Source organism: Coregonus lavaretus (genome assembly GCF_964263955.1).
Source record: "Coregonus lavaretus genome assembly, chromosome: 3".
In the NCBI taxonomy this organism is placed as follows: Eukaryota; Metazoa; Chordata; class Actinopteri; order Salmoniformes; family Salmonidae; genus Coregonus; species Coregonus lavaretus.
In genome coordinates, this window is record NC_139990.1 from 65,372,727 (window position 1) to 65,396,005 (window position 23,279).

Consider the following 23,279-nt stretch of genomic DNA (forward strand, 5'->3'; position numbering starts at 1 on the left):
AGTCTCATTCACTTACAGTTACCTCCAAGGAATGAGTGAGCTTATGTTATACCAAAGACACAGATATACAGAGTTATGTAAATTGCTTATTGCCCCTGAGGGGATAAATTAAGTTGAATTGAATTGGTGCGATGTTACCACCAACAGTTCCAAGACAAGGGAATACGAATCCAAAATAATTGTGATTGAACATTTGGTCTCAACATCACCTAGTACTCTCTTCGACAAGTTTTCTATCCCCATGTCAAAGTACTGGTGAAGAGGTAAGGCACTGATATTGAAATTGACCCACCTTTGACCCAAATACATCATCTGTCTTATCAATACAATCGATTTGTAAGCGTTCAAAACGAGTCAACAAACGTGTGTATGTTAGACCTTCACACAGGTTTTTTTACAGCTCTTCTCCGACTCAAACTGGTTTTGGTTCCCCTGACAGCCTCCGAACCAGAACTGGGCACAGGCATTCGCCGTAGTGTCATAGTACCACTTCACAACGTAATCCCTGCAAGGCCCGGGGTCCAGAATCTGTCCACATCTCTCATCTGGGGAAAAAGGAAGAGAAATGGAGGACATTGCTTTTACTTCTACTGTCTAGCGTTCTATGAAATTACAAGAATAGGAAATGGGGAAATATCAGCAAAGGTGATACACAGTAGTTTGAGCTCTGGAAAAGTGCAATATCCTATCAATCAAATTACCTGGTATTAAAGCATCCTGGGGCAGAGGTAGAGAGGTTGGGGGGAGCCTGGGTAGCTTTACTACGGGAAGGGGCCTCTGGGTGGGGGCCTGGGTGCCCGTCATGACCACACTGTGGGTGGGATTCTTTACCTCTGACGGAAGAAGGAACTCTGGTAGGCGCTTGAAGGGTTCCCTGTCAAAGGATGGGACCCTGTAGGTCTCTGAGATATCTTGGTCCCCTGTCTGGGGGCCCTGTGGGATAAAGACTCTGTCTGACTCTCCTGGTGGACCTGGCTGTTTAACAAAGGGTAAAGAAATGGTTAAATGGATATATGTATTCTGTACATCTGCTATAGTATGTGATTGCAATTGCATAGGTTTGAATCTGGGTTATTGTCTATAGTATGTGATTGCAATCAAACTCTTCACACACTCAATTCATGGCTGATTTTAGCGGAAATACGATTTTGGGCCCAAGTTCAGACACTCTCCTTATGTGGGGCCTTTTTAGCAATCTTTTGATTATGGTGAGTTCTCTCCTAATTTTCTTGACAATATAATATTTTACAATGACATGATATATTGTACTGCACTTTTCAAAGCTTAGTGAGCTCAGTAAACACGCAGCCTATTCTGATCATGACAGAACCACTATGGAAAGTGGAAGTGTTGTTTTGTTCTTCTCACCACCATCTGTGTTTTCTTGAAGTCTCCATTGAAAGTGGGCGTGTCAGTATCAGTCCTCTCTGGGGTTTCCCTTACAATCCCGGCTTGTCCAGGGGTTCCGGGGGAGTATCTGGAGCTGGGGACGGAGCTGAACTGGGCCCCGCCATTACTCTCACAGATCCGACTCAGCAGCTTGCTCTCAAGGGCTGGATGATCCAAGACAAGACAGTACCCAGATATTATTGGGACTAGGTAATAAGAACCAGCTATTTAAAACGGACAGACATTTAGGACTTTGTTTTTTCTTTGGCTAGTTTTAACAGCACAGGTGTTTCTATGGCTTTAGAAGTATTTAGGCCTACATTGACTACTCAGATATAACTGTGGCTTTACAAGATGTTCCTTACAGGGAACATTAACTTCAGTAAGGATGGACATCATAGTAAAAGGTACTTCCTGCTTACCAGGAAGTGTCCTGAAGTCATCAATCAGGTAGACGTGTTCCCTGTCTGGGTCAGAGGCCATGAGGTGGAGCTCTTTCTTAAACTCCTCGTACAGCGGATCACTCTGGTTCACCACCCCGATGACAAACATCTCAATGTTACTGCCATTGGCCTCTTTCACTGCCTCCTCCAGCCTCACAGAGTCCCTCTCGTCCGCCTGTCCATCTGTGATCACTATGGCCACTTTCCTCACCCCGGGCCTGGCCGCCCTGAACACCTGGTTGGCCTGATGGATGGCGCTGCCCGTGAAGGTGCCCTCGCCCAGGTAGGTCATAGTGCGGACCGCCCTCTTCACCTGGTGGTGATAATTATTGAAAAAATCTCTGATGTAGCCTGGTCCCAGATCTGTTTGTGAGGTCTTATGTGACAATGACCATAGGAGTTGGCAAGACAGCACCAACAGATCTGGGATCAGGCTACTGATGATGCTTTGTTCAAACGACTTTTAACCATGATACTGTACTAGAGAGTAAGACTTTTTTATTTTATATGCTCACAGTGGACAGGACCCCAATCCATCTCACGACCCTGGCTACATTGTCATGTTCTCTTATCTGGTGTTCTACAAGTAAAGTCTCCCTGACAACCAATCATGATAAAATATGTATTTTCTAATTACATTTACATTTTAGTCATTTAGCAAACGCTCTTATCCAGTGCGACTTACAGTTAGTGAGTACATACATTATTTTATTTTTCATACTGGCCCCCCGTGGGAATTGAACCCACAACCCTGGCGTTGCAAACGCCATGCTCTACCAACTGAGCTACATCCCTGCCGGCCATTCCCCTCCCCTACCCTGGACGACGCTGGGCCAATTGTGCACCGCCCCATAGGTCTCCCGGTCGCGGCCGGCTACGACAGAGCCTGGATTCGAACCAGGATTGGGAGACGCCACTAATCAGATCGGCACTTATTTTTATCCAGTAATTTTGTAGCCTATTCTATGTTTGGGTGTGTCACCATCTTGTACTGTTTTTCCACTCACCTTGCGTTGTACTGTTATGTCATATGAATTGAATGTAATCATTACAGAGGCCTCAATAAAGTTTTTAAAAATGTAAAACTGAGATAGTCTTGACCTGGTCCCGGCTGGCCTGCTGGTGCAGACTGACCACCACCATGTTGATGTGGCTGTAGAGAACCACCCCGACGCGAGTGGTCTCTCGGCTCACGGAGGCGCGGTCGACCAGAGCGTTCACAAAGTCCTTGACCACGTTGAAGTTGTCGGGGCCCACGCTCTCTGAGCTGTCAATCACAAAGACCAACTCCAGTGGGCTCTCACGGCACTTCACCCCACAACCTGGGGAAAGAGAAAGATTCATTGAACGTCTCTGCCAACAGCCATTATAGGTATGGTATTGTACCTGGTGTGTGAATTACCACACTTACCACATATAGATCTGACCAGTTTGATGACCTCCTCTCTCTGTAACAGATGGTAAAACACTTTAGTGTCTAGTAATTGTAATACTACAGTAAGGAGGTACAGTGTACAAAACAAACTCTACTTACTGTTAGGCCAGGTTCCCCTTTTTCTCCCAGTCTGCCCTGTAATTCAGGAGATCACTTAATAACAAATATATAAATCTGATAATGTCCATGCTTTTTCCAGATTTCTAGTAAGACTAGTACCAAAGGTCCAGCCGCTCCTGTCTCTCCAGTCTCTCCCTTGTCCCCCTTTCTGCCTCGTTCACCCACAAACCCCCTGTCTCCCTGTAGGAACGGTAAAACTGCATCATTTTTCTATAACCTGGAAACAATATAAGTTTGTCAAGTTCAAGACCATTTGTGAGACTGGATTTGGGTCTAGGTGCCTAGATTAGAGATTGGATAACATCTATTTATTTATAAAGCTACATTTTTATGTTGTTTGTGTGGAGGTTCTTACCTTATTCCCTTGAATACCCTGTCCTGGGGGGCCCCTGGGGCCAGTGATCCCCTGGAATCCTGACTCCCCCTATTAGACAAACTCAATTCAGCAATTTGACCTGTGGAAACACAGCACTAGTATATGCCTGGCTGTACCATGACCTAACATGGCGTACTAAATGGTCCTTTAACTGTACCTTTGGTCCTTGAATGCCCTCTCCAGGCAGTCCCTGGGGACCCGGTGCTCCAATCTGACCAGCAGACCCCTGCAGAAAGAATGATGTGATCTTGATGCTCCGCCAGTCATATGGTTCATATCAATCTTGCTCAATCATTGATATCCTGTGTACTCTAATCATGACGGCTAATTTTCTCCTCCGACACATTGATAAAATGATTATTATTGGTCTGAATAGGATTTATGACCTTGGGTCCCATTAGCCCGACTCCTGGTGCTCCAGCTGGTCCTGTGGGGCCTGGAGTTCCCCGGTCTCCCTGAGCAGAAAGATCCTCAGGTTAAATACTCACATATAGATCACAAAACTAAAATAAAGTTGACCCTATAATTGGGTTAGGGTTATTTTGTGACCTAAATCGAGTTTATGCAATCATTACACTGGAAAACTCACCTTAGGACCAGGTAAACCTTTTCCTTCTGGTCCAATCTCGCCTGCCAGTCCTGGTATCCCAGGGGGTCCCTAATAAGCATGACAGACCATGCATTCATACAGTATACATACTGAATAGTCAGCATAGATCAATGAATATGATCATAATATTAGAGAAAATGGGGATACTTACTGGAGTTCCAGGAAGGCCTTCCCCTTCAAGCCCAGGTGGACCAATGGACCCTGGTAGCCCTCTCTCACCCTAAAAAGTGAGAGTGGTTTCACACCAATGGTCTTATGTGCTTCATTGGACATTGAAGAAATACTTGCACCTCTCAAATCAAACTGAAAGAAGCTGAATCAATTACCTTAGGTCCAGTGATCCCTATTCCTGGTTCACCGACATGTCCGGGTGGGCCTACTGCACCAGGATCCCCCTGTAAACAAAACAACCGAACATAGAATAGAACATAGAACACTGACATCATCCTTAAGATACGGTAACCCTCCTAATAAAGTGGTAACCAACAGTGTTGTTAATGTTCCTTCTCACCAGAACTTACCTTGATACCGGGTAAACCCCGCCCAGGTGGTCCATTTGTACCTGCTCGTCCAGGACTTCCTGGTTCACCCTGAAACAGGAAACACTTTTTAACAGCACAACAAACCATGCTTTGGGTCAGTAGTGTTGAGCATGACTGTTGTGCATGTGCTTACCTTGGCCCCCATTGTCCCCACAGGCCCTACTGCTCCTAGCTGGCCTCTGGAGCCCCGCTCCCCTCGGTCCCCCTGAGAGAATAGTCACAGCTTGATTTCAGACACTCTTTTCCATACATCCGTTGAAATAGTGAAAATGCTTTAATACAACTGATCTGTACCTTTTCTCCAGGGACACCTTTTCCAGGTGCCCCATCAGGTCCCCTGGGCCCCTGTGAACCAATGTCACCCTGATACCATGTGAAATAAATACACAATACTGTCAACAATGAATGCTGTCAGTTGACAGACTGGCATGAATGTACTGTCCTAGTGATAATGACATTGCATCACAGCACACTGTGCCCACCTTCTGTCCTATGGCTCCATCCTCTCCAGAGAGGCCCGGAATACCAGGTAACCCCTCCGATCCTGGGTCTCCCTAGAGGAGCAGGGGGTCAAATTGTTATCAATGAATGATTCATTACTCATTTACAAATCTCTATTTACACAGTTTTACTTGATCTGGTGTAAATACTGTCTTACTGAACCATCAGACTTACTTTAGGTCCTGGCTCCCCAACACCTCTCTCCCCTGGGATTCCAGGCTCACCTGAGAAGCCTTGGCTTCCCTGCAGAACAAACAGTATATGTGATATCATATTTACTAAATGAATATACTGTACGGTTGCGTCTTGCATTCAGATCTAAGATTTTCGTTTTTGTCTGACATTAGACTCCCTTTGATCATGTGACCTTCGACCTTACCTTTTCGCCCATAAGTCCCACACCTGGATTCCCTCTGGGGCCTGGAGGGCCAACTGGCCCTTGGTTCCCCTGAGCAGAAGGGAACATTAGAAGAAAAGGAATATTAGTATAAGTATGTGTGAGTATATAGTATGTGTGAGAATAGACTAATTGACATTACACAAAAGGATCTGACTGCAGTTTAATCAGAATGTACCTTTTCTCCTTGAATCCCTGCCCCTGGCATTCCCACCGGTCCTTGTGATCCAAGCTGTCCAGGATTTCCCTAAGAGAAACATAAGACCTCCCATCAATTATCATTTCACTGAAGGAATATGGGATCATTCTCAATGGATCATTGATCACTTATCATCATACGGACCATCTTTATAATATTTTTGAGACCTCAACATAGCAATGTCCAATAGTCTTAAACTTGCTTTACCTTATCACCTTTGACCCCAACACCTGTGAGACCACGCTCACCTCTGGGGCCCTCGTAGCCTCGATCCCCCTGAAAAAGAAATACTTGAGTCCACATTGAGTTTTTAAAATATTAAATATCCATGACCCATTGTACTTACACCAGACCTCATTCTGACTTGGTTGTGTACAATTATACATAACAGTATACATGAAACAGGATAATACTCAGACACTCAAATATTTGCCCACCTTTGGGCCAGGGAGCCCCTCCCCAACAGCTCCCTGGTTACCCTGTGCTCCAGCAAGTCCTGGGGGTCCCTGAAATAAACAAACAGTCTCATCATTTTTGACACTCAAACAGTTTCAACATTTACTGTCCAGTAAATGGCAACATTTAGTTTTGTCTTTAGATTACCATTGTCAGATCTGATCATATGAATCAGAGGTAGAAGGATAGGGTCATGTATAACTTTCCCATAGCGATCACTGTTTGGGTATCCAAAGCTGGTATCTAATACTTACTGGCTGTCCTGGCTCTCCTATTCCAATGGGACCAAGGGGTCCTGGTCTTCCCTGAATTCCTTTGGCCCCCTGGGAACAATGACACATTTCAACATTTATGTGTTTACATAAACTGTAAATGTATAGCATAATCACTGTATTGGTTATTATTGGGTTACCTTTGGACCTGGGAACCCAATGCCAATTTCACCTGCTGGTCCAGATGCACCGGTGGGTCCTTGGTCCCCCTGTGTTAGAGGTGTATGGTGTGAATACGTCAAAACACCTACTATTTGAAACCAACACCACCAACAAGTTAGTCATAAAACACTTCTATTCCAAGTTCATACTGTGAGAGAAAACTCATCCACAGTGCTTCTCCACAGAGGAACTCTATCCATTCCAACAGAAGTCTACGAGGATGGAAAATGGCAATAAAATGCAGACAAAGGATCTTCATGGGATTCAATAATGCATCTCAGAGTGAGTGGCATTTACGAAGAATACAGCAGTCACTTGTTCCTGCTATACTTTATGCAATTGCTAAATGGCTCTAAATCACTCTTGATTCCAAGGCCTTCCTTGTTTAAGAGTTCTGGTTGGTGTGAAAGAAAGTGAATGATCAGTATTTAAATAGACTTGGACAGAAAGGTCAACTCAGCTCTCATGGCTCCTCTGGCCAAGCAACACACTTTGACAATAGAGATGCTGTGTGAAAATGTGTTTCCATGTAGGAAAGTGTCATACAGTAGCACCCATGAATGTAATAGGCTGATTTCCTAGCACCCATGAATGTCATTGGCTGAGAATCAGTGTGCCTACTTTAGGTCCTGTTTGGCCCTCCGGACCCTGGTCCCCGGGTGGTCCGTTAACACCCTGTGGAAGAAACAAAAAAATATCCAGAAATGGCCTTAATGAATAAAAGTACAATGAATAAAAGTACAATGAAGTTGAATTACATAATGCACTAGTTACATTGCAGTATCCTAACAGCTCCATGTGAAATGGTTTTGAAATCTACACAGCCTTTTTTCTCACTGTACATTATGTAGTTACTCTTTGTATAGAATTGATAGCCCAGAAAATCTAACTCAGCCCTGATATCTGCCAAAACTATGTTGTGAGGAGGGGTATTTTATATTTTACAATGTACCAGTTGGTAGTCAATTCTTACAACTGAACTAATGCAATACAGATGAACAGAACAGTAGTTTCCTTCCATTCTCAGGGCCTGGTGTCAAAACAACACAACCACTGATACATTTACATTTTAGTTATTTAGCAGACGCTCTTATCCAGAGCGACTTACAGTTAGTGAGTGCGTACATTTTGATACCATGCCAGACGAGGGGCTGATAGTGAGGTGGAATAGTGGCACTGTACTGGCAACCCTGTCCTAGCAGCTAATCCTACGACACAAAGTCTGCTCCTCGAAAAGAATAATATCCTGCAAGCTTGGATTCACTGCTTTAGATACTCACATTAGCATCAGGATTAGGCGTAATCCAAAATTCACATTCCATAAGTGCATGGGTGGGAAAACGACAAACTCAACTTCCATTTTCCATGTTTGAGAATGAAATGGAAAAAGGGATCTCTCTGACTGGTGATGATTGTTACTATACTTATATGTAGTCTGTTCTCAATGTCTGTACTCAGGATTCTGGGTATTTTTAAACTTGTTTCATCCTGTCATCAAACAACATTTCAGTGAAAAAAGTACTCAGCCTTTGCTCTAAAGTGCATCATTAATTGAGAATCAATTAACCTATTCCATATGATCATACTGTATCATATGCGATCATGATTAAGACAAGGTCCTAAATAGGTAGCGAAAGATACCTATTAATGTATTGAAGTAGTAGTGTTCTTATAAAAACAACAATTTTACATTGTACCTGGTCTCCTCTGGGTCCCCGTGGGCCAGGAGGTCCTCCAGGGCCCTGTAAGATGACAAGATGACATCATGCTTCAGTTGGCACGCATACTGTAGAATAGATCACAATGATGATTGATCCAAAATGGCACAGTAATCAGTGAACTTACTTCATCTCCTTTTTCCCCAGGAGTGCCACAGTCTCCTATCTCCCCCTGAAATACAGCACAGGTTCAACCAATCATTGGCAAGACACTTTAAGCAAGACAGTTGTATTCTGAAATGTCTTGAAAACAGATGTCCCACCTTGTCACCTTTATAACCAGGACTGCCCTGTAAAGTAAGAATAACAGTGTTCAACGCCCTGTACTGAAAGGTATCTCAGTCAACTATGGAAATATGGTGGCTAGATGGAAGTTAATTAGAATAGAATGCCTCAGAAAATAATTACAGAATAAAGAAATATATAGTATACCTCAAGACCTTCACTTCCTGGTCGGCCACTGACTCCAGGTTCTCCCTTGTAGAATTGAGACAGTGTTATAAATGTGAGATCAGGATTGTATGTAAATCACTGAGGCCATTAAAATAGTGAAATTCACTATCTTCTTAATACTTACCCTTGATCCTTTTGGACCAGATGGTCCTTCATATCCTGGATCTCCTTTTTTACCCTTGACGAAACACACAATTAAAAAGTTAGTATATGGAGTCATTATTGAATGAGAGTATTCAGTATTTCTTACAATGTTTTTGTGTAGTGTGTCAGTCATACTGGGATACTGCATAATCCTTACTGTTGACGTACATGTTCTGTTGAAAAACATCTAGTATACTCACTGGGTTTCCAGGAGGGCCTCTCTCCCCTCTTTCACACAAACACACTTTAGCCTGTGGACACTGATACAATGAAAATAATACAAAATCAATCGTATCACTCCACCTGCTACTTTCAGTGCCATTGTAGTGTTTATTGTTTTGAAGTACTTACCGCCTCAAGCGCTACTGCACCCTGGATGGGAAAAAATACAAGAAGATTGTGTGAGATTTTTACCTAGAAACAATTCCAACAGTACCACTATTAACTGAACATTGTATTGTACCTGAGCAAGCCTTACTGTACATGAACAATGGTACAGATGGTCAAGACATTGTTCTATGGAAGAATAAAACAACAGAGAGGATAGATAGCTAGATCACTTCCTGTCAGTTTTGCTTAATAAAGTTGTTCTCTTTTAAACCTCCGCTAATGATGAATATGAATTTGAAAAACTATGATGGATTTTTGGGAAATGTATAATTCATGCTATTGTCTGCCCATAGACAGGTCTTGACCTATAGACAAATCTCTGTGTTTATGGAAAATGCATATTAGGGGAAGAATTTCCCACACAGGAAAATTCTGCCATTGAGGTTTGAGCCCGCGCTTAGGACACAGACATGATAACAAGACAAGTTTATCTGAGGAGCTCAGTACTGTTGGACAGTGATGTTGTGTGGCAACTAACTCAAACTTAGTTTTCGCCACTTCTTACCCTCACAAACCTCAGGAAAAATGTGTGAAGACAGTGTGGTGGTACTATCATACCCTTTCAACAATAATGATCCCAAGCCATACCATGCCGGCCTGGTTCAGCATACCAATCATCTTCAACTTGAGTGTATGGTGACTTTGATGACAGAACACTCACCAACCATTTCAGTAACTTCTCCTCTAGCTGGGGGTCAGTGAGACTATGGACGAACTGCTGGGCCGGCGTGCTGGCGATAGCCCGGAGCTTGGCACTGTTCTGGCGGGCTAGGTCCGACAACCCTACAGCAAAGAGCTTCACACCACTACCCTTAGCCTCTGCCGCTGCTCCGATCACATCAGGGTTCCTCGGATGATCAGCACCGTCAGTCATGAGCACCGCCACCCTGACGCTGTCCTCCTTGGTCTCCTGGGTGAAGAGCTGCGTGGCGTTGGTGATGGCGTAGGTGGAGTAGGTGCCGTGGCCAATGTAGGCCATGGAGCTGACTCTGCTGTGGAACACATCCAGGTCCTGCCAGGCAGTAAAGCTGTGCTCTACAGACACGGAGCTGCTGTACTGCAGAGCAGCCATCCTCAGCCTCAGGGTCCATCCAGACACCTGGAGCATGGTGAGACCAGTGCTGAAATGCAGAACAAAGGACTTCTGCTTCTCGAACAGGAAGGTCTTGGCGCCCTCTGAGCTGTCCAGAATGAAGGCCACCTCCATGGAACATGTTGCCATGTCTGGGAGAGGGATACATACATGTGTTTCACATGGAGATCGATTGGATAAACTTCAGGCCAATGTCAAAAGCAAATGAACATCTATACTGAACAAAAATATAAACGCAACATGCAACAATTTCAAAGATTTTTGCTTAGTTACAGTTCATATAAGGAAATCAGTCAAAATAAATAAATTCATTAGGCCCTAATCTATGAATTTCATTTGACTGGGAATACAGATACCTTTTTATTTATTTATCTGAAAACCAGTCAGTATCTGGTGTGACCACCATTTGCCTCATGCAGCGCGACAGATTTCTTTCGCATAGAGTTGATCAAATTTGACATTGTTCCATGTTGCGTTTATATTTTTGTTCAGTATACATCTACTTAGAATAAATTGCTGTTACAATGATTGAGACTAGGCACCATCAGACATTGATAAATTAAATCCTCCTGTTGGGTGAGAAAGTTATTTGACTTCTCCAGCAGATTGTGCACCCTGTTTACAAAAGACCCTAACACCTTAAAGAGCAACTGAATGTAATAAGCAACTTCTCCTTTTGAAAACGGACTATGTGGCATCGATATGAGTCAGAAAAAAATATTTTAGTGTCAACGTTTACTACACAGTGTAAATTTGATAATTTTCGTCATAAAGTCAGTCCAAACTGAGATTTGCGAGATAATTAGGAAAAAAACGGTAACTGTTATTCTCAGTCGCATTTCCTAATGAGGAGGATTGAAACAGAGGCTAAATCAGTAAGTTCAGCCCCCCTTTAACATGCATGGGATATTTCAGATGTAATGTAGCCATATAGATCAAAGGAATCATGCATAAGCCACAGTGACTGACCATCATCACTAACGTGGACTTAATGACTTCATTTACCATTTCCTCCATCTCTGAGGACACTGTACTTTCCTTTTCTTCTTCTCTGGCCTCTGGCCTCATGTAGAACTGCCAACAGTAAAATGAACAGTGCCACTCCTTTCCCCATGTTGTCCTTTCTCAACATTCACACCCTATACATAAAAAAACAAACATATGTCTTATTCAAGTGTGACATCATTCTATATGTCAGGTGTGGATGCGCTCTCCTCCTCAATCACGATCATTCTTGATTCTCACCCCAATTGTTGGTTCACAGAATCAATCAGTAGGCTACATGAGCCATCTGCATTCACTGTATCAACTATGGGCTGAAGCTGGCAAAATAAATGTACTTTATGAATTCCTTTAATGTTGTCAAATATTTATACAGAGCACACCTCCTTGGCACGTAAAAAAAAAACGAAATATTCAACTAAAACAACATGCCACATCATTCATGTTTTGTTTTTTTTTGCCTAGAAAACAAAGTCATCAGTGTAAAGTAATCTATTTTTCATCTTTTACATTGCACAAGAGAAAAGAATTGGCCAACTACTCAAAAAGTTGTCATTTGATTTGAAAATGTGGATTTTTATAATCTTACCTTAGTTCTCATTTAAATACAGCCACCGGTTTTGGCATAATCATCTGGAGTGGTTTAGGAAGCAGCATCTCGTCCTGATCACCGGTTCGGACTAGTCCACGACGTGAAGTGTGATTCGCATAGGGATGGACAGCGCTCTGTTCCTCTGCAAGAATTTGTAGATTATTGTGCGCTACATGTCAATATGTATTATCTTCATTTATCTTAATGAAATTTTACAGACTCACAGACACTGAATAAATTGTAGTCACCCATAGTAGCGCGCGAAATACTGTAGCTTTGGGCAGTGTACACACGACTTTCATGAATTCCTTATAACGTATTATGCTTAATTAAGCATTATAGATGCGTAATAAGCTAAGGATAAAAAGTTAAAACACGTTGTGGTTTATTGAAACATTTCACTTTCCCCACAGTCTATGTTTGAATCCTGTTATTTGCCAGTTAGAACTGTTTGTAACCTTTCTGCATGGTGATTGTTTGGATGTTGTACATAAAGGTCCCAACTGATACATGTTATGACGATTTTCCTCTTCTCCACTTGCACGCCTACTAACTTGAAAAACAGGCATGATGTTTTTTCAATAGATAGAAGCAGTCAGAACCGGAACACAGGCTCCACGTGGAATGAGACTTAATTTGATTTACAGTAGGATAAGGCCAACCTGCCAGTGCTATGGTAAACTAGGGCTAACTTGTTATGTCCCAACTCATGTTCTGCTGGTATAATAAAACAAATATATAATTTAATGAAAAATATGAGGGCTGAATTTTCTTCTCTTTCTCCAACTTTTCCGGGGACCCCTAGCGCTTTGAAAACCCTTGATCATCTAACAGATGTAAAAGCCTATTAAACATGCATATCTACTATTACAGTATTGTAACGACCCTGGGTTTATAAGCGCGGATATCGACTCTGCCACGGGAGCATGCTTTTAGGGCACAGTCGATGGCGCGCTGGAAGGTTGAGGGTTCGAGACCTGCTCCCTGTCGTTTCATTGCAGTATAATACAAACGTAGTAGTATCCCAATATCATACATCTTTGGTTGTAGCGCCACCTTTAGGAATTGACAGTGCCGTGTTCCCCAAAATTCTAACTGGTTTGTGCGTAACCGGACGCCTCGAATAGCAATCTACTTTTCCGGGGAAATATTCAGGTGTAACACAAAAACAAGCACGGCATAGGTTTGTGGTCGTCACTAGTTACCACAGCCACAAAGCCCGCTTATTTCTACAATTTATCTTCTTAAAATGTGATTTTAAACCTAACCCCAGCTTTAAATTAAGACTAAAAAACAAATGTTTGTTTTCATGAATTTTTACGATATAGCCACATAGACTTTGTGGCTGTGGTAACTAGTGGAAACTCTGGTTTGTCTGTAGCTATTTGTACGTTTCTTTCAATAATTGTTGTATCTTTATTATTAGAAACACAATTTACGAATGTTTATTTGCGGTACATCTGTTTCCTTGATACTGGTACTTCAGGAAGCTAATCTTGCAATGTCAACAAAATTGTAGCTAGCCAGATAACGTTAGCTAACTACTGTAGCTAGCTAAGTTAGCATACGTTCAGATATTTTGCTAACAAATCTGCTGCAAAGTATCTTATATCCACATGTTTTTGTTTAATTAACTAGTTAGCTAACTACAATGTTGCAGTAACAACGTTATTTTACGCCTAGGGATTGCTAGCTAAGTCGTGAGTTTCTAACGTTAGGTAATTAGTTAGCTGTGCCACTTGTCACATGTCACTAGCTAGCAGTTAGCGACCTAATGTGTTGCTCCCGTGCTACACATAATGGTAGCTAACTACATGGTGACAACATTTGTACAATATCTTAAGCTAAGTTTATAGAAATTAGGCTAAACATGTTAATTTGCTCAGTACTAGACTACATGGTAGATGCCAGTTGGTAACTTTCAGCTGTACTGTAAATGCTGTTTTCCCTCAGTATATCAAGTTGTAACCATCAAGACAATTCTCCTGGACAGAAGCTTTTCCATTTGAACAATGAGTGGCTCAAAGCCAGACATCCTGTGGTCTCCCCACCACGCTGACCGCTATGTCATCTGTGACTCAGAGCTTGGACTCTACCGCATAGGACCTGTGGGGAGCGGCGAGACCAAAGCCGGAGCCCTCCCCCTCTCTGAGAAGACCGCTGCTACCCTATTAGCTATCAACTCTGACACCCCATACATGAAATGTGTGGCCTGGTACCCAAAGCACGAGCCTGAGTGTCTGCTAGCGGTTGGACAGGCTAACGGCAGGGTAGTCCTCACTAGCCTAGGGCAGAGCCACAACTCCAAGTGCAAGGAGCTGATGGGGAAGGAGTTTGTGCCCAAGCATGCACGTCAATGCAACACCCTAGCCTGGAACCCTTTGGACAGCAACTGGCTAGCCGCAGGGCTGGACAAGCACAGAGCAGACTTCTCAGTGCTCATATGGGACATTAGCAGTAAGTTCTCCCCAGAGGCTAGTGTAGCCGCTGAAAAGATCCGTCTCTCGTCAGGAGACACAGACTCTGGCCTAGTGGTGACCAAGCCCCTGTATGAGATAGGCCAGAACGATGCCTGCCTGTCCCTCTGCTGGCTGCCCCGTGACCAGAAGCTGCTCCTGGCTGGCATGCACCGCAACCTGGCCATCTTTGACCTGCGCAACACCAGCCAGAAGACCTTTGTCAACACCAAGGCCATCCAGGGTGTGACAGTGGACCCCCACTTCCCCGACCGTGTGGCCTCCTTCTTCGAGGGCCAGGTGGCCATCTGGGACCTGCGCAAGTTTGAGAAGCCAGTGCTCACGCTCACCGAGCAGCCCAAGCCGCTCACCAAGGTAACTTACTGGTATGCTTGTTTGTTTGTAAAATTCTGTTATCCCCTGCCATCCAGTGTACAAATCGACTTGCACATATCAGGAGTATACTTTTTGTGTGATAGCCTACATGTTTTGGATGTAACTCACTGTTCTTCCATTCCCAGGTGGCCTGGTGCCCCACGCGCATGGGCCTGTTGGCCACGCTGACGCGCGACAGCAACATCATTCGCCTTTACGACATGCAGCACACACCCACGCCCATTGGCGACGAGACAGAGCCCACGATCATCGAGCGCAGCGTGCAGCCCAGCAACAGCCTCATCGGCAGCTTCGCCTGGCACCCAACTTCCCAGAACCGCATGGTGGTGGTTTCGGCCGCCAACCGCGCCATGACCGACTTCACAGTGTTCGAACGTATCTCTTTAGCCTGGAGCTCCACCACTTCGCTCATGTGGGCCTGCGGCAGGCACCTGTATGAGTGTGCCGAGGAGGGGGGCGTGGGAGGGGAGGGTACAGTAGAGAAGGACATAGCCACTAAGATGAGGCAGAGGGCCCAGTCCAGGTACGGTCATGATACGGTCCAGGTGTGGAAGAACCATCTGCTGGCCGGAGGGGACGACCCCCAGCTCAAGTCCCTGTGGTACACTCTATTCTATATCCTTTATTACCCTCAAACTCAACTGGACCTCCAAGCCAGTTCCACTGCGTTTTTTAATTGTTCCCCTCTAATCAGGGACTGATTTAGATCTGGGACACAAGGTGGGTACAATTAATTATCAGGTAGAACAGAGACCCAGCAGGCTCCGGACCTCGTTGGGTAAGAGTTGAATACCCCTGCTTTATTATATTACTGGTGCATACTCATTTCTAAACATATCTGGCTTTGCGTGAGTAATTATGTGCTGTTTGTTCTGTTTATTTTAGATAAAGTAGACACAATGTCCTTGTGTGAGAGACATGCCTGGCTTTCTGCTTGCACTGTAGTGATGAATTGAATTATCATTTGTCTTTGTGTTCTTACACCTGACAAACTGGATACAATGTACATAGACTAAGTTGCTATATTGTATGTCACTGTTTGCACTGTGGTTCTTATGATGTCCCAGCGTTCCATTTCCTATGTAAGTATCACTCATGAAGCAGTACACTGAAGACATGGAGCAGAAACAGCAGGCGAACAAACAGGCCCTGGTCTATTCAGGCATCAAGAACATAGTCAAGTCCAGCTCAGGTAAGCAACCTAAAGATATAGATAATCTTTAGGCCTATATCTAGGCTAAATATACAGGCTGAACCCTTGAAAGTACTATGTAACACTGTACAACTTTTTCAGTGTTTCCCCTAGGATTTTCTTCACGGAGCAAAAAAGCCCCTGAAGTATCATTTGTATATTTGTTGATCTCTACTCCACCAGGCACTACGGAGAACCGGCGGTGCTGGAGCGGCTCGGACCTCCAGACGGACGTACCCAGGTTCCACAGCGAGGAGCGCAGCCTTGCCCTGCGTCTGTGCGGCTGGATCAGCCGGGGGCCCGACATCAACGTGGAGCCCTTCCTGCGCTCCCTGGAGGGGGAGGGCGAGTGGGAGCGTGCGGCCGCCGTGGCCCTCTTCAACCTGGACATTCGCAGGGCCATCCAGATCCTCAACAAGGGAGCCTCCGCTGAGAGAGGTACTGGAGTGGAGTCATCTGTGATAGGGCTATGTAATGCATTTTTTAAGATTCTTTGTAAGGGCTCGAAAACTTGTTTGCAATATACACTGCATAAAGTATGCTACTAATTACTGCCTGGTCACATGACTGACAGGGAGACTAATTAGATATAGAGTGTTAACAGCACATGCATTACCCTCCTGTGCCTGAGGTGTCACTTCCATCACAGCAAAAGTACCATAACATACTTCTAGGATTTCACCACTGTAAACAAAAGCAGTATACAGTCAGAAAGTATACCCACTAATATTAGGTTAGGATTTGGCTATAGTGTACAGTGGAAGCTCATAAACCAAGAGAATAAACGACTAATGAACCAGGCTAATAAACCAAGCTATCCAAGCGAAATAAACCAAACTTCCCCACCCTTCCTTCCTCGCAGGGGACCTGAACCTAAACGTGGTTGCCATGGCTTTGTCAGGCTACACGGACGAGAAGAGTTCCCTGTGGAGGGAGATGTGCAGCTCTCTGAGGCTGCAGCTCAAGAACCCCTACCTGTGTGTCATGTTTGCCTTCCTCACCAGTGAGCCTGGCACCTACGACGGAGTACTGGTACGCAGGGAAGGGGGTAAACCATTGATATAGACTGGGTTGACAGATTTTTATATGCATTATCCAACCCTTTATAACATTCATTATTATGTTAGGCAAAAGTACAAAGGGCTATAGTACAGTCGTGGTCAAAAGTTTTGAGAATGACACAAGTATTGGTCTTCACAAAGTTCGCTGCTTCAGTGTTATGAGATATTTTTGTCAGATGTTACTATGGTATACTGAAGTATAATTACAAGCATTCCATGAGTGTCAAAGGCTTTTATTGACAATTACATTAACTTTATGCAAAGAGTCAATATTTGCAGTGTTGACCCTTCTTTTTCAAGACCTCTGCAATCCGCCCTGGCATACTGTCAATTAACTTCTGGGCCACATCCTGACTGATGGCAGCCCATTCTTGCATAATCAATGCTTGGAGTTTGTCAGAATTTGTGGGTTTTTGTTTGTCCACCTGCCTCTTGAGGATCGACCACAAGTTCTCAATGGGATTAAGGTCTGGGGAGTTTCCTGGCCATGGACCCAAAATGTCGAAGTTTTGTTCCCCGAGCCACTTAGTTATCACTTTTGCCTTATGGCAAGGTGCTCCATCATGCTGGAAAAGGCATTGGTTGTCACCAAACTGTTCTTGGATGGTTGGGAGAAGTTGCTCTCGGAGGATGTGTTGGTACCATTCTTTATTTATGGCTGTGTTCTTAGGCAAAATTGTGAGTGAGCCCACTCCCTTGGCTGAGAAGCAACCCCACACATGAATGGTCTCAGGATGCTTTACTGTTGGCATGACACAGGACTGATGGTAGCGCTCACCTTGTCTTTTCCAGACAAGGTGTTTTCCGGATGCCCCAAACAATCGGAAAGGGGATTCATCAGAGAAAATGACTCTACCCCAGTCCTCAGCAGTCCAATCCCTGTACCTTTTGCAGAATATCAGTCTGTCCCTGATGTTTTTCCTGGAGAGAAGTGGCTTCTTTGCTGCCCTTCTTGACACCAGGCCATCCTCCAAAAATCTTTGCCTCACTGTGCGTGCAGATGCCTGCTGCCATTCCTGAGCAAGCTCTGCACTGGTGGTGCCCCGATCCCGCAACTGAATCAACTTTAGGAAACGGTCCTGGTGCTTGCTGGACTTTCTTGGGCGCCCTGACACCTTCTTCACAACAATTGAACCTCTCTCCTTGAAGTTCTTGATGATCCGATAAATGGTTAATTTAGGTGCAATCTTACTAGCAGCAAAATCCTTGCCTGTGAAGCCCTTTTTGTGCAAAGCAATGATGACGGCACGTGTTTCCTTGCAGGTAACCATGGTTAGCAGAGGAAGAACAATTATTTCAAGCACCACCCTCCTTTTAAAGCTTCCAGTCTGTTATTCTAACTCAATCAGCATGACAGAGTGATCTCCAGCCTCATCCTCATCAACACTCTCACCTGTGTTAACGAGAGAATCACTGACATGATGGCAGCTTGTTCTTTTGTGGCAGGGCTGAAATGCAGTGGAAATGTTTTTTGGGGATTAAGTTCATTTTCATGGCAAAGCGAGACTTTGCAATTAATTGCAATTCATCTGATCACTCTACATGACATTCTGGAGTATATGCAAATTGCCATCATCAAAACTGAGGCAGCAGATTTTGTAAAAATTAATATTTGTGTCATTCTCAAAACATTTGACCACGACTGTACAGGAATTGTCAAACGGGGCTAGGGACCACCAGGGGGCCTCAGTGAGTTTTCATGGGATCCACAAAAAGCAGGGAAACTACAAATGAATCCTAAATATCAGCAGCAGCATGAAGAGGGCAGTGTTTGACATAGTAGTTTGAAGATTCCAACATAAAAAAAGTACAACTTAGTCATACAAACCTTTTTGTGTTTCCCTCCTTAGTATGAGAGTAGTGTGGCCGTAACGGACCGAGTGGCCTTCGCATGCATGTTCCTTAACGACGCACAGGTAAGACTTCCTCCAGCAAACACACAACAACATATACTAAATAGATAATCATCGTTTTTTTCACTGATTACCCCGTTTCTATCTATTGAAAGGAATGTGTTTCCTTTTCTATGTGTGTTGTTATGTAGCTGCCTCGCTACATGGAGAAGCTGACCAGTGAGATGAAGGAGGTGGGGAACCTGGAGGGGATCCTGCTGACGGGGCTGACCAAAGACGGAGTGGACCTGATGGAGAGCTACGTGGACCGGACCGGAGACGTCCAGACCGCCAGCTTCTGCATGCTCAAGGTATGGTCAGAGCAGGGGCTGAATAGTCTTGCACTGCCCGACATCACACCGTAGAACGGTTGTAGTCGAGGCAACAGGCTGACTGACCTTGTGGTTCATACTAACTATGATCACCTGTCCCATGTTGGCTAGAATTTAGACAGTTTCGCTCAAGATCGATTGTTGGATCTTTTACCCAAGTTTTTTCCCACATTCAGGCTTATAGATTTGTTGAATTTGTAAGATTTGCTGGGGTTCAAATGCTTACTGATAGAATGAAAAACAACTGTAAAAGTGACATAACAATACACATTTCATAGAAGCTATGCTGTTGATGTGAGACTGACACAGTTATGGGAGCCCACTTCCATTCTGATTCAAACTCAAATAACTTTGTCACCGTAAGGGGAGCTTCATGACCTAGTGTTCTTCCCTCCCAGGGTTCCCCAGGGGAGGTGGTGAAGGACCCGCGTGTCCAGTGCTGGATCGAGAACTACCGCAACCTGCTGGACGCATGGAGGTTCTGGCACAAACGGGCTGAGTTTGACATCCACAGGAGCAAGCTGGACCCCAGCTCCAAACCACTGGCACAGGCAAGGAAAGGGAACACTGCACTAAGAGATGGACAGTTGTTCATAGTTATTCATTTCTCTGTATTTTGGTCTATCTGTTCATAAATCTGCACATGGAGGATGTGACTGAGTGACCAACTTGCTTGCAGGTTTTACATAAACTTAAAAGACAATAATGAATATGAATATCCTGATTAATAAGTGATGCTAGTTATTTATTTGTTATTGGTCAGTTAGATAATGAAACACTATATTGGACCCGTACATTAATCTCTAACTTCATAATCTCAACAATGATCTCGACGCTATAACCTATTCATGTGGCTTCTGCTTGCTCTAATTTAACCTGCCAGTCCTTATCACACTTGACTGTTGTGTTGTTGCCTGCTACAGGTGTTTGTGAGCTGTAACTTCTGTGGGAAATCCATATCGTACAGCTGCTCGGCCATGCCCCACCAGGGCCGCGGCTTCAGCCAGTACGGGGTCAGCGGCTCGCCCACCAAGTCAAAGGTCACCAGCTGCCCCGGCTGCAGGAAGCCCCTCCCCCGCTGTGCCCTCTGCCTCATGAACATGGGCACGCCTGTGTCCAACTGCCCAGGTACTGGACATGGTATGCTCCACAGATAGGCTCTGGGTGGAAGTTGCCTGTAACCATAGATCTAGGATCTGTTTACCTTCCCCTAAACCTAACCATAACCATTATGGGAAGAGAATAAAAAACTGATCATGGATCAGTGTCGAAGGTCCACTTTACCCTACTCTCACAGTTCTGCAGCCAGTCTAACTTCCTCATTACACACCCTATTATGCAAATAGGAATGCAAGTGCATACACACACTTCAGGGTAATTGAGCGAGAAAAATGCATACAGTGCATTCGGGAAGTATTGAGACCCCTTCCCTTTTCTCACATTTTGTTATGTTAGAGCCTTGTTCTAAAAAAAATTTAATTAAATTTGTTCCTCATCAATCTACACACAATACCCCATAATGACAAAGCGAAAACAGGTTTTTAGAAATTGTTTGCAAATGTATAAAAAAACTAAACAAATACAGAAATACCTTATTTACATAAGTATTCAGACCCTTTGCGATGAGACTAAAAATTGAGCTCAGGTGCATCGTGTTTCCATTGAACATCCTTGAGATGTTTCTACAACTCGATTGGAGTCCACCTGTGGTAAATTCAATTGATTGGACTTGATTCCACTGTTGTTTTTTCCAGGCACGGGGAAGTCAGACGAGAAGGTGGATCTGACCAGGGAGAACAAACTGGCCCAGTTCAACAACTGGTTCACCTGGTGCCACAACTGCCGCCATGGCGGCCACGCAGGTCACATACTCAGCTGGTTTAGGTAAGAACATTACCGGAACGTTCAGATAATATTTTCTGTATCGGAGTAGTTTTGTGAACAGAATGAATCATAGGTCTTGTACGATGTCAGGCAATGTGGTAGCTTTGTGAGAAGTGTCACATTTTCAGTGGTTTGTGCATTTGAATGGTTATCTATTGGTTGTTTATTGATTCACCTTTGGTTGTCTTCTCTGTTCCCCATAGGGACCATACAGAGTGTCCAGTGTCGGCCTGCACCTGTAAGTGCATGCAGCTGGACACCACAGGAAACCTGGTGCCTTCAGACAGCCTCTAGAGGGGCCTCTGGTAGGGGCCACAGCCTAACCACCAGCCTAAAACCTGCCTGTGCACTCTCACTACACTACAGCACCCACCAGTCAACACACCCCAGACTAAGCCAGGTTGCTGGGTACTGTTCTGGACAGGCCGCTTGAATAGTGTTAACACTGGGTGATAGCTTGAGTTGAATAAAAACATAACATCTTTTCATAATCTTATGGTAAGAGAGGCTAGATGTGTTACTGATGAATCAATGAATGTCTTGAAGGATTGTGACTTGATACTTACTAATGACATTAAGGAGATCCTTAAAGGGATATATTATAAAGGTTGTGTTATAAACGGCCTCCTCTAACCAAACCTGAATCAGGATGATCCTTTAATTTAAGCTTTCGCTTATAGCCTTAATTTCCCCTATGCCTCAAATCAGCCAGCAGGTAAAGGATGTGATTGTGTGCCAATATATTGTAGCTATGTTTTAAGACTTATATTTCTAGTTATTTTCAAACTTTTTTTCTGGTTCACAATCGGACAGATATCTCGAAAAACATTGACAAAGTGATGAAGGAAGAAAGTTAGTTACCCCAGGCAACAGAAAGAGAACACATTGACAATGCTCTCTCTCTTCTGGTTACACTGGCCTGTGCCACTCTTCATCTCACATTGTATGTTAGGGCTTACAGTGCAGGGGCAGGGAGGGGGGAAGTTGTCTGTGTATTCACCTCCCCACTCCCGGCCTGTGGCTGGTGAAAAGAGGCAGAGAAAAAACAGCAGCTGCTCGGCACTCCGACAAGACCCTCCAGATTGTTCTCCTCATAAAGAACTTCAGCTGCCGGAACACCACTGAACACCATTGACTCAAAGAAGGCGAGAGCTGGAGAGCGAGAAGGCCCTCGGTTCTCTCTTCCCGGGCTAAAATTGCGCACAAAATATGCATACCACACATCAATTCGGGATGGGTGTCCAGACGTACTCCACAGGGACGGCTATGTGTAAGCTGCATTGTAAATGTGTTTTTCTTTCTCTGCCACCAACCCCCTTGGACTCTACTGATTCGACTCGGGGAACCATTGTAAGTGAGAGGAGCCTGCACCGTGCTGGCTAAATCACTTAGTCATGGAGTAGGGAGGGGGCATGCGAGCTACTGTATTCTGTTTTTCACCACTGTCCGTCAGTGTCGGATGTTTTATGGTGTACCCTTTTGTGACCCATAATGGAGTGGGGTTGACAAATTCGGTAGGCGTGTACCATTCTGAATAAAAAGTTACTTGAACTCAAGTCTCCTAAAAGGGTTTTTGCATTTGCCTTTTGAAAACGGAATCAAAGTAACAAATTGCTTAAATCTATGGTGGAAACGAATGCTCTTTTAATTACAACTTTAGGCCTACGTCTTTGGTATTCTCTATCATGTATGATGCAACCGTTACCATTTTGTCTCACATTTACATTTGCCTATCTAGAGGATATAAAATACACAATGACTCCAGTAAATAT

At 44.2% G+C, this 23,279-nt stretch overlaps 2 protein-coding genes across 3 annotated transcripts; one reads left to right on the forward strand and one right to left on the reverse strand.

The window, feature by feature from the left end:
- Positions 1-372: 372 nt before the first annotated feature.
- Positions 373-11,832, reverse strand: LOC311123791 (uncharacterized protein; the record flags this gene model as incomplete). The annotated part of the gene is made up of 35 exons (XM_084158219.1): positions 373-545; positions 702-975; positions 1,369-1,553; positions 1,812-2,145; positions 2,934-3,154; positions 3,244-3,280; positions 3,367-3,402; positions 3,487-3,567; positions 3,743-3,811; positions 3,921-3,989; positions 4,150-4,218; positions 4,353-4,421; positions 4,525-4,593; positions 4,700-4,768; positions 4,895-4,963; positions 5,049-5,120; positions 5,210-5,278; positions 5,398-5,469; positions 5,591-5,659; positions 5,796-5,864; positions 5,992-6,060; positions 6,220-6,288; positions 6,450-6,518; positions 6,723-6,791; positions 6,881-6,949; positions 7,524-7,577; positions 8,600-8,644; positions 8,748-8,792; positions 8,884-8,910; positions 9,053-9,097; positions 9,198-9,251; positions 9,418-9,477; positions 9,569-9,589; positions 10,269-10,831; positions 11,706-11,832. The coding sequence occupies 35 exons, from the start codon at positions 11,830-11,832 to the stop codon at positions 373-375; spliced, it is 3,561 nt and encodes a 1,186-aa protein (XP_084014345.1).
- Positions 11,833-13,443: 1,611 nt separating this feature from the next.
- On the forward strand, positions 13,444-23,067 carry LOC311113471 (GATOR2 complex protein MIOS). 2 transcript variants are annotated; one of them, XM_084156695.1, is made up of 12 exons: positions 13,663-13,681; positions 14,248-15,125; positions 15,272-15,761; positions 16,240-16,338; positions 16,522-16,776; positions 17,201-17,370; positions 19,250-19,315; positions 19,444-19,602; positions 20,022-20,174; positions 20,547-20,751; positions 21,378-21,507; positions 21,711-23,067. In XM_084156695.1, exons 2-12 carry the CDS (start codon positions 14,307-14,309, stop codon positions 21,799-21,801), a joined length of 2,637 nt encoding a protein of 878 aa, XP_084012821.1. In that variant the 5' UTR covers positions 13,663-13,681; positions 14,248-14,306; the 3' UTR covers positions 21,802-23,067. The 2 variants fall into 2 exon arrangements, with proteins under 2 accessions (XP_084012820.1, XP_084012821.1); XM_084156694.1 differs by having other exon boundaries at positions 13,444-15,125.
- Positions 23,068-23,279: the final 212 nt, after the last annotated feature.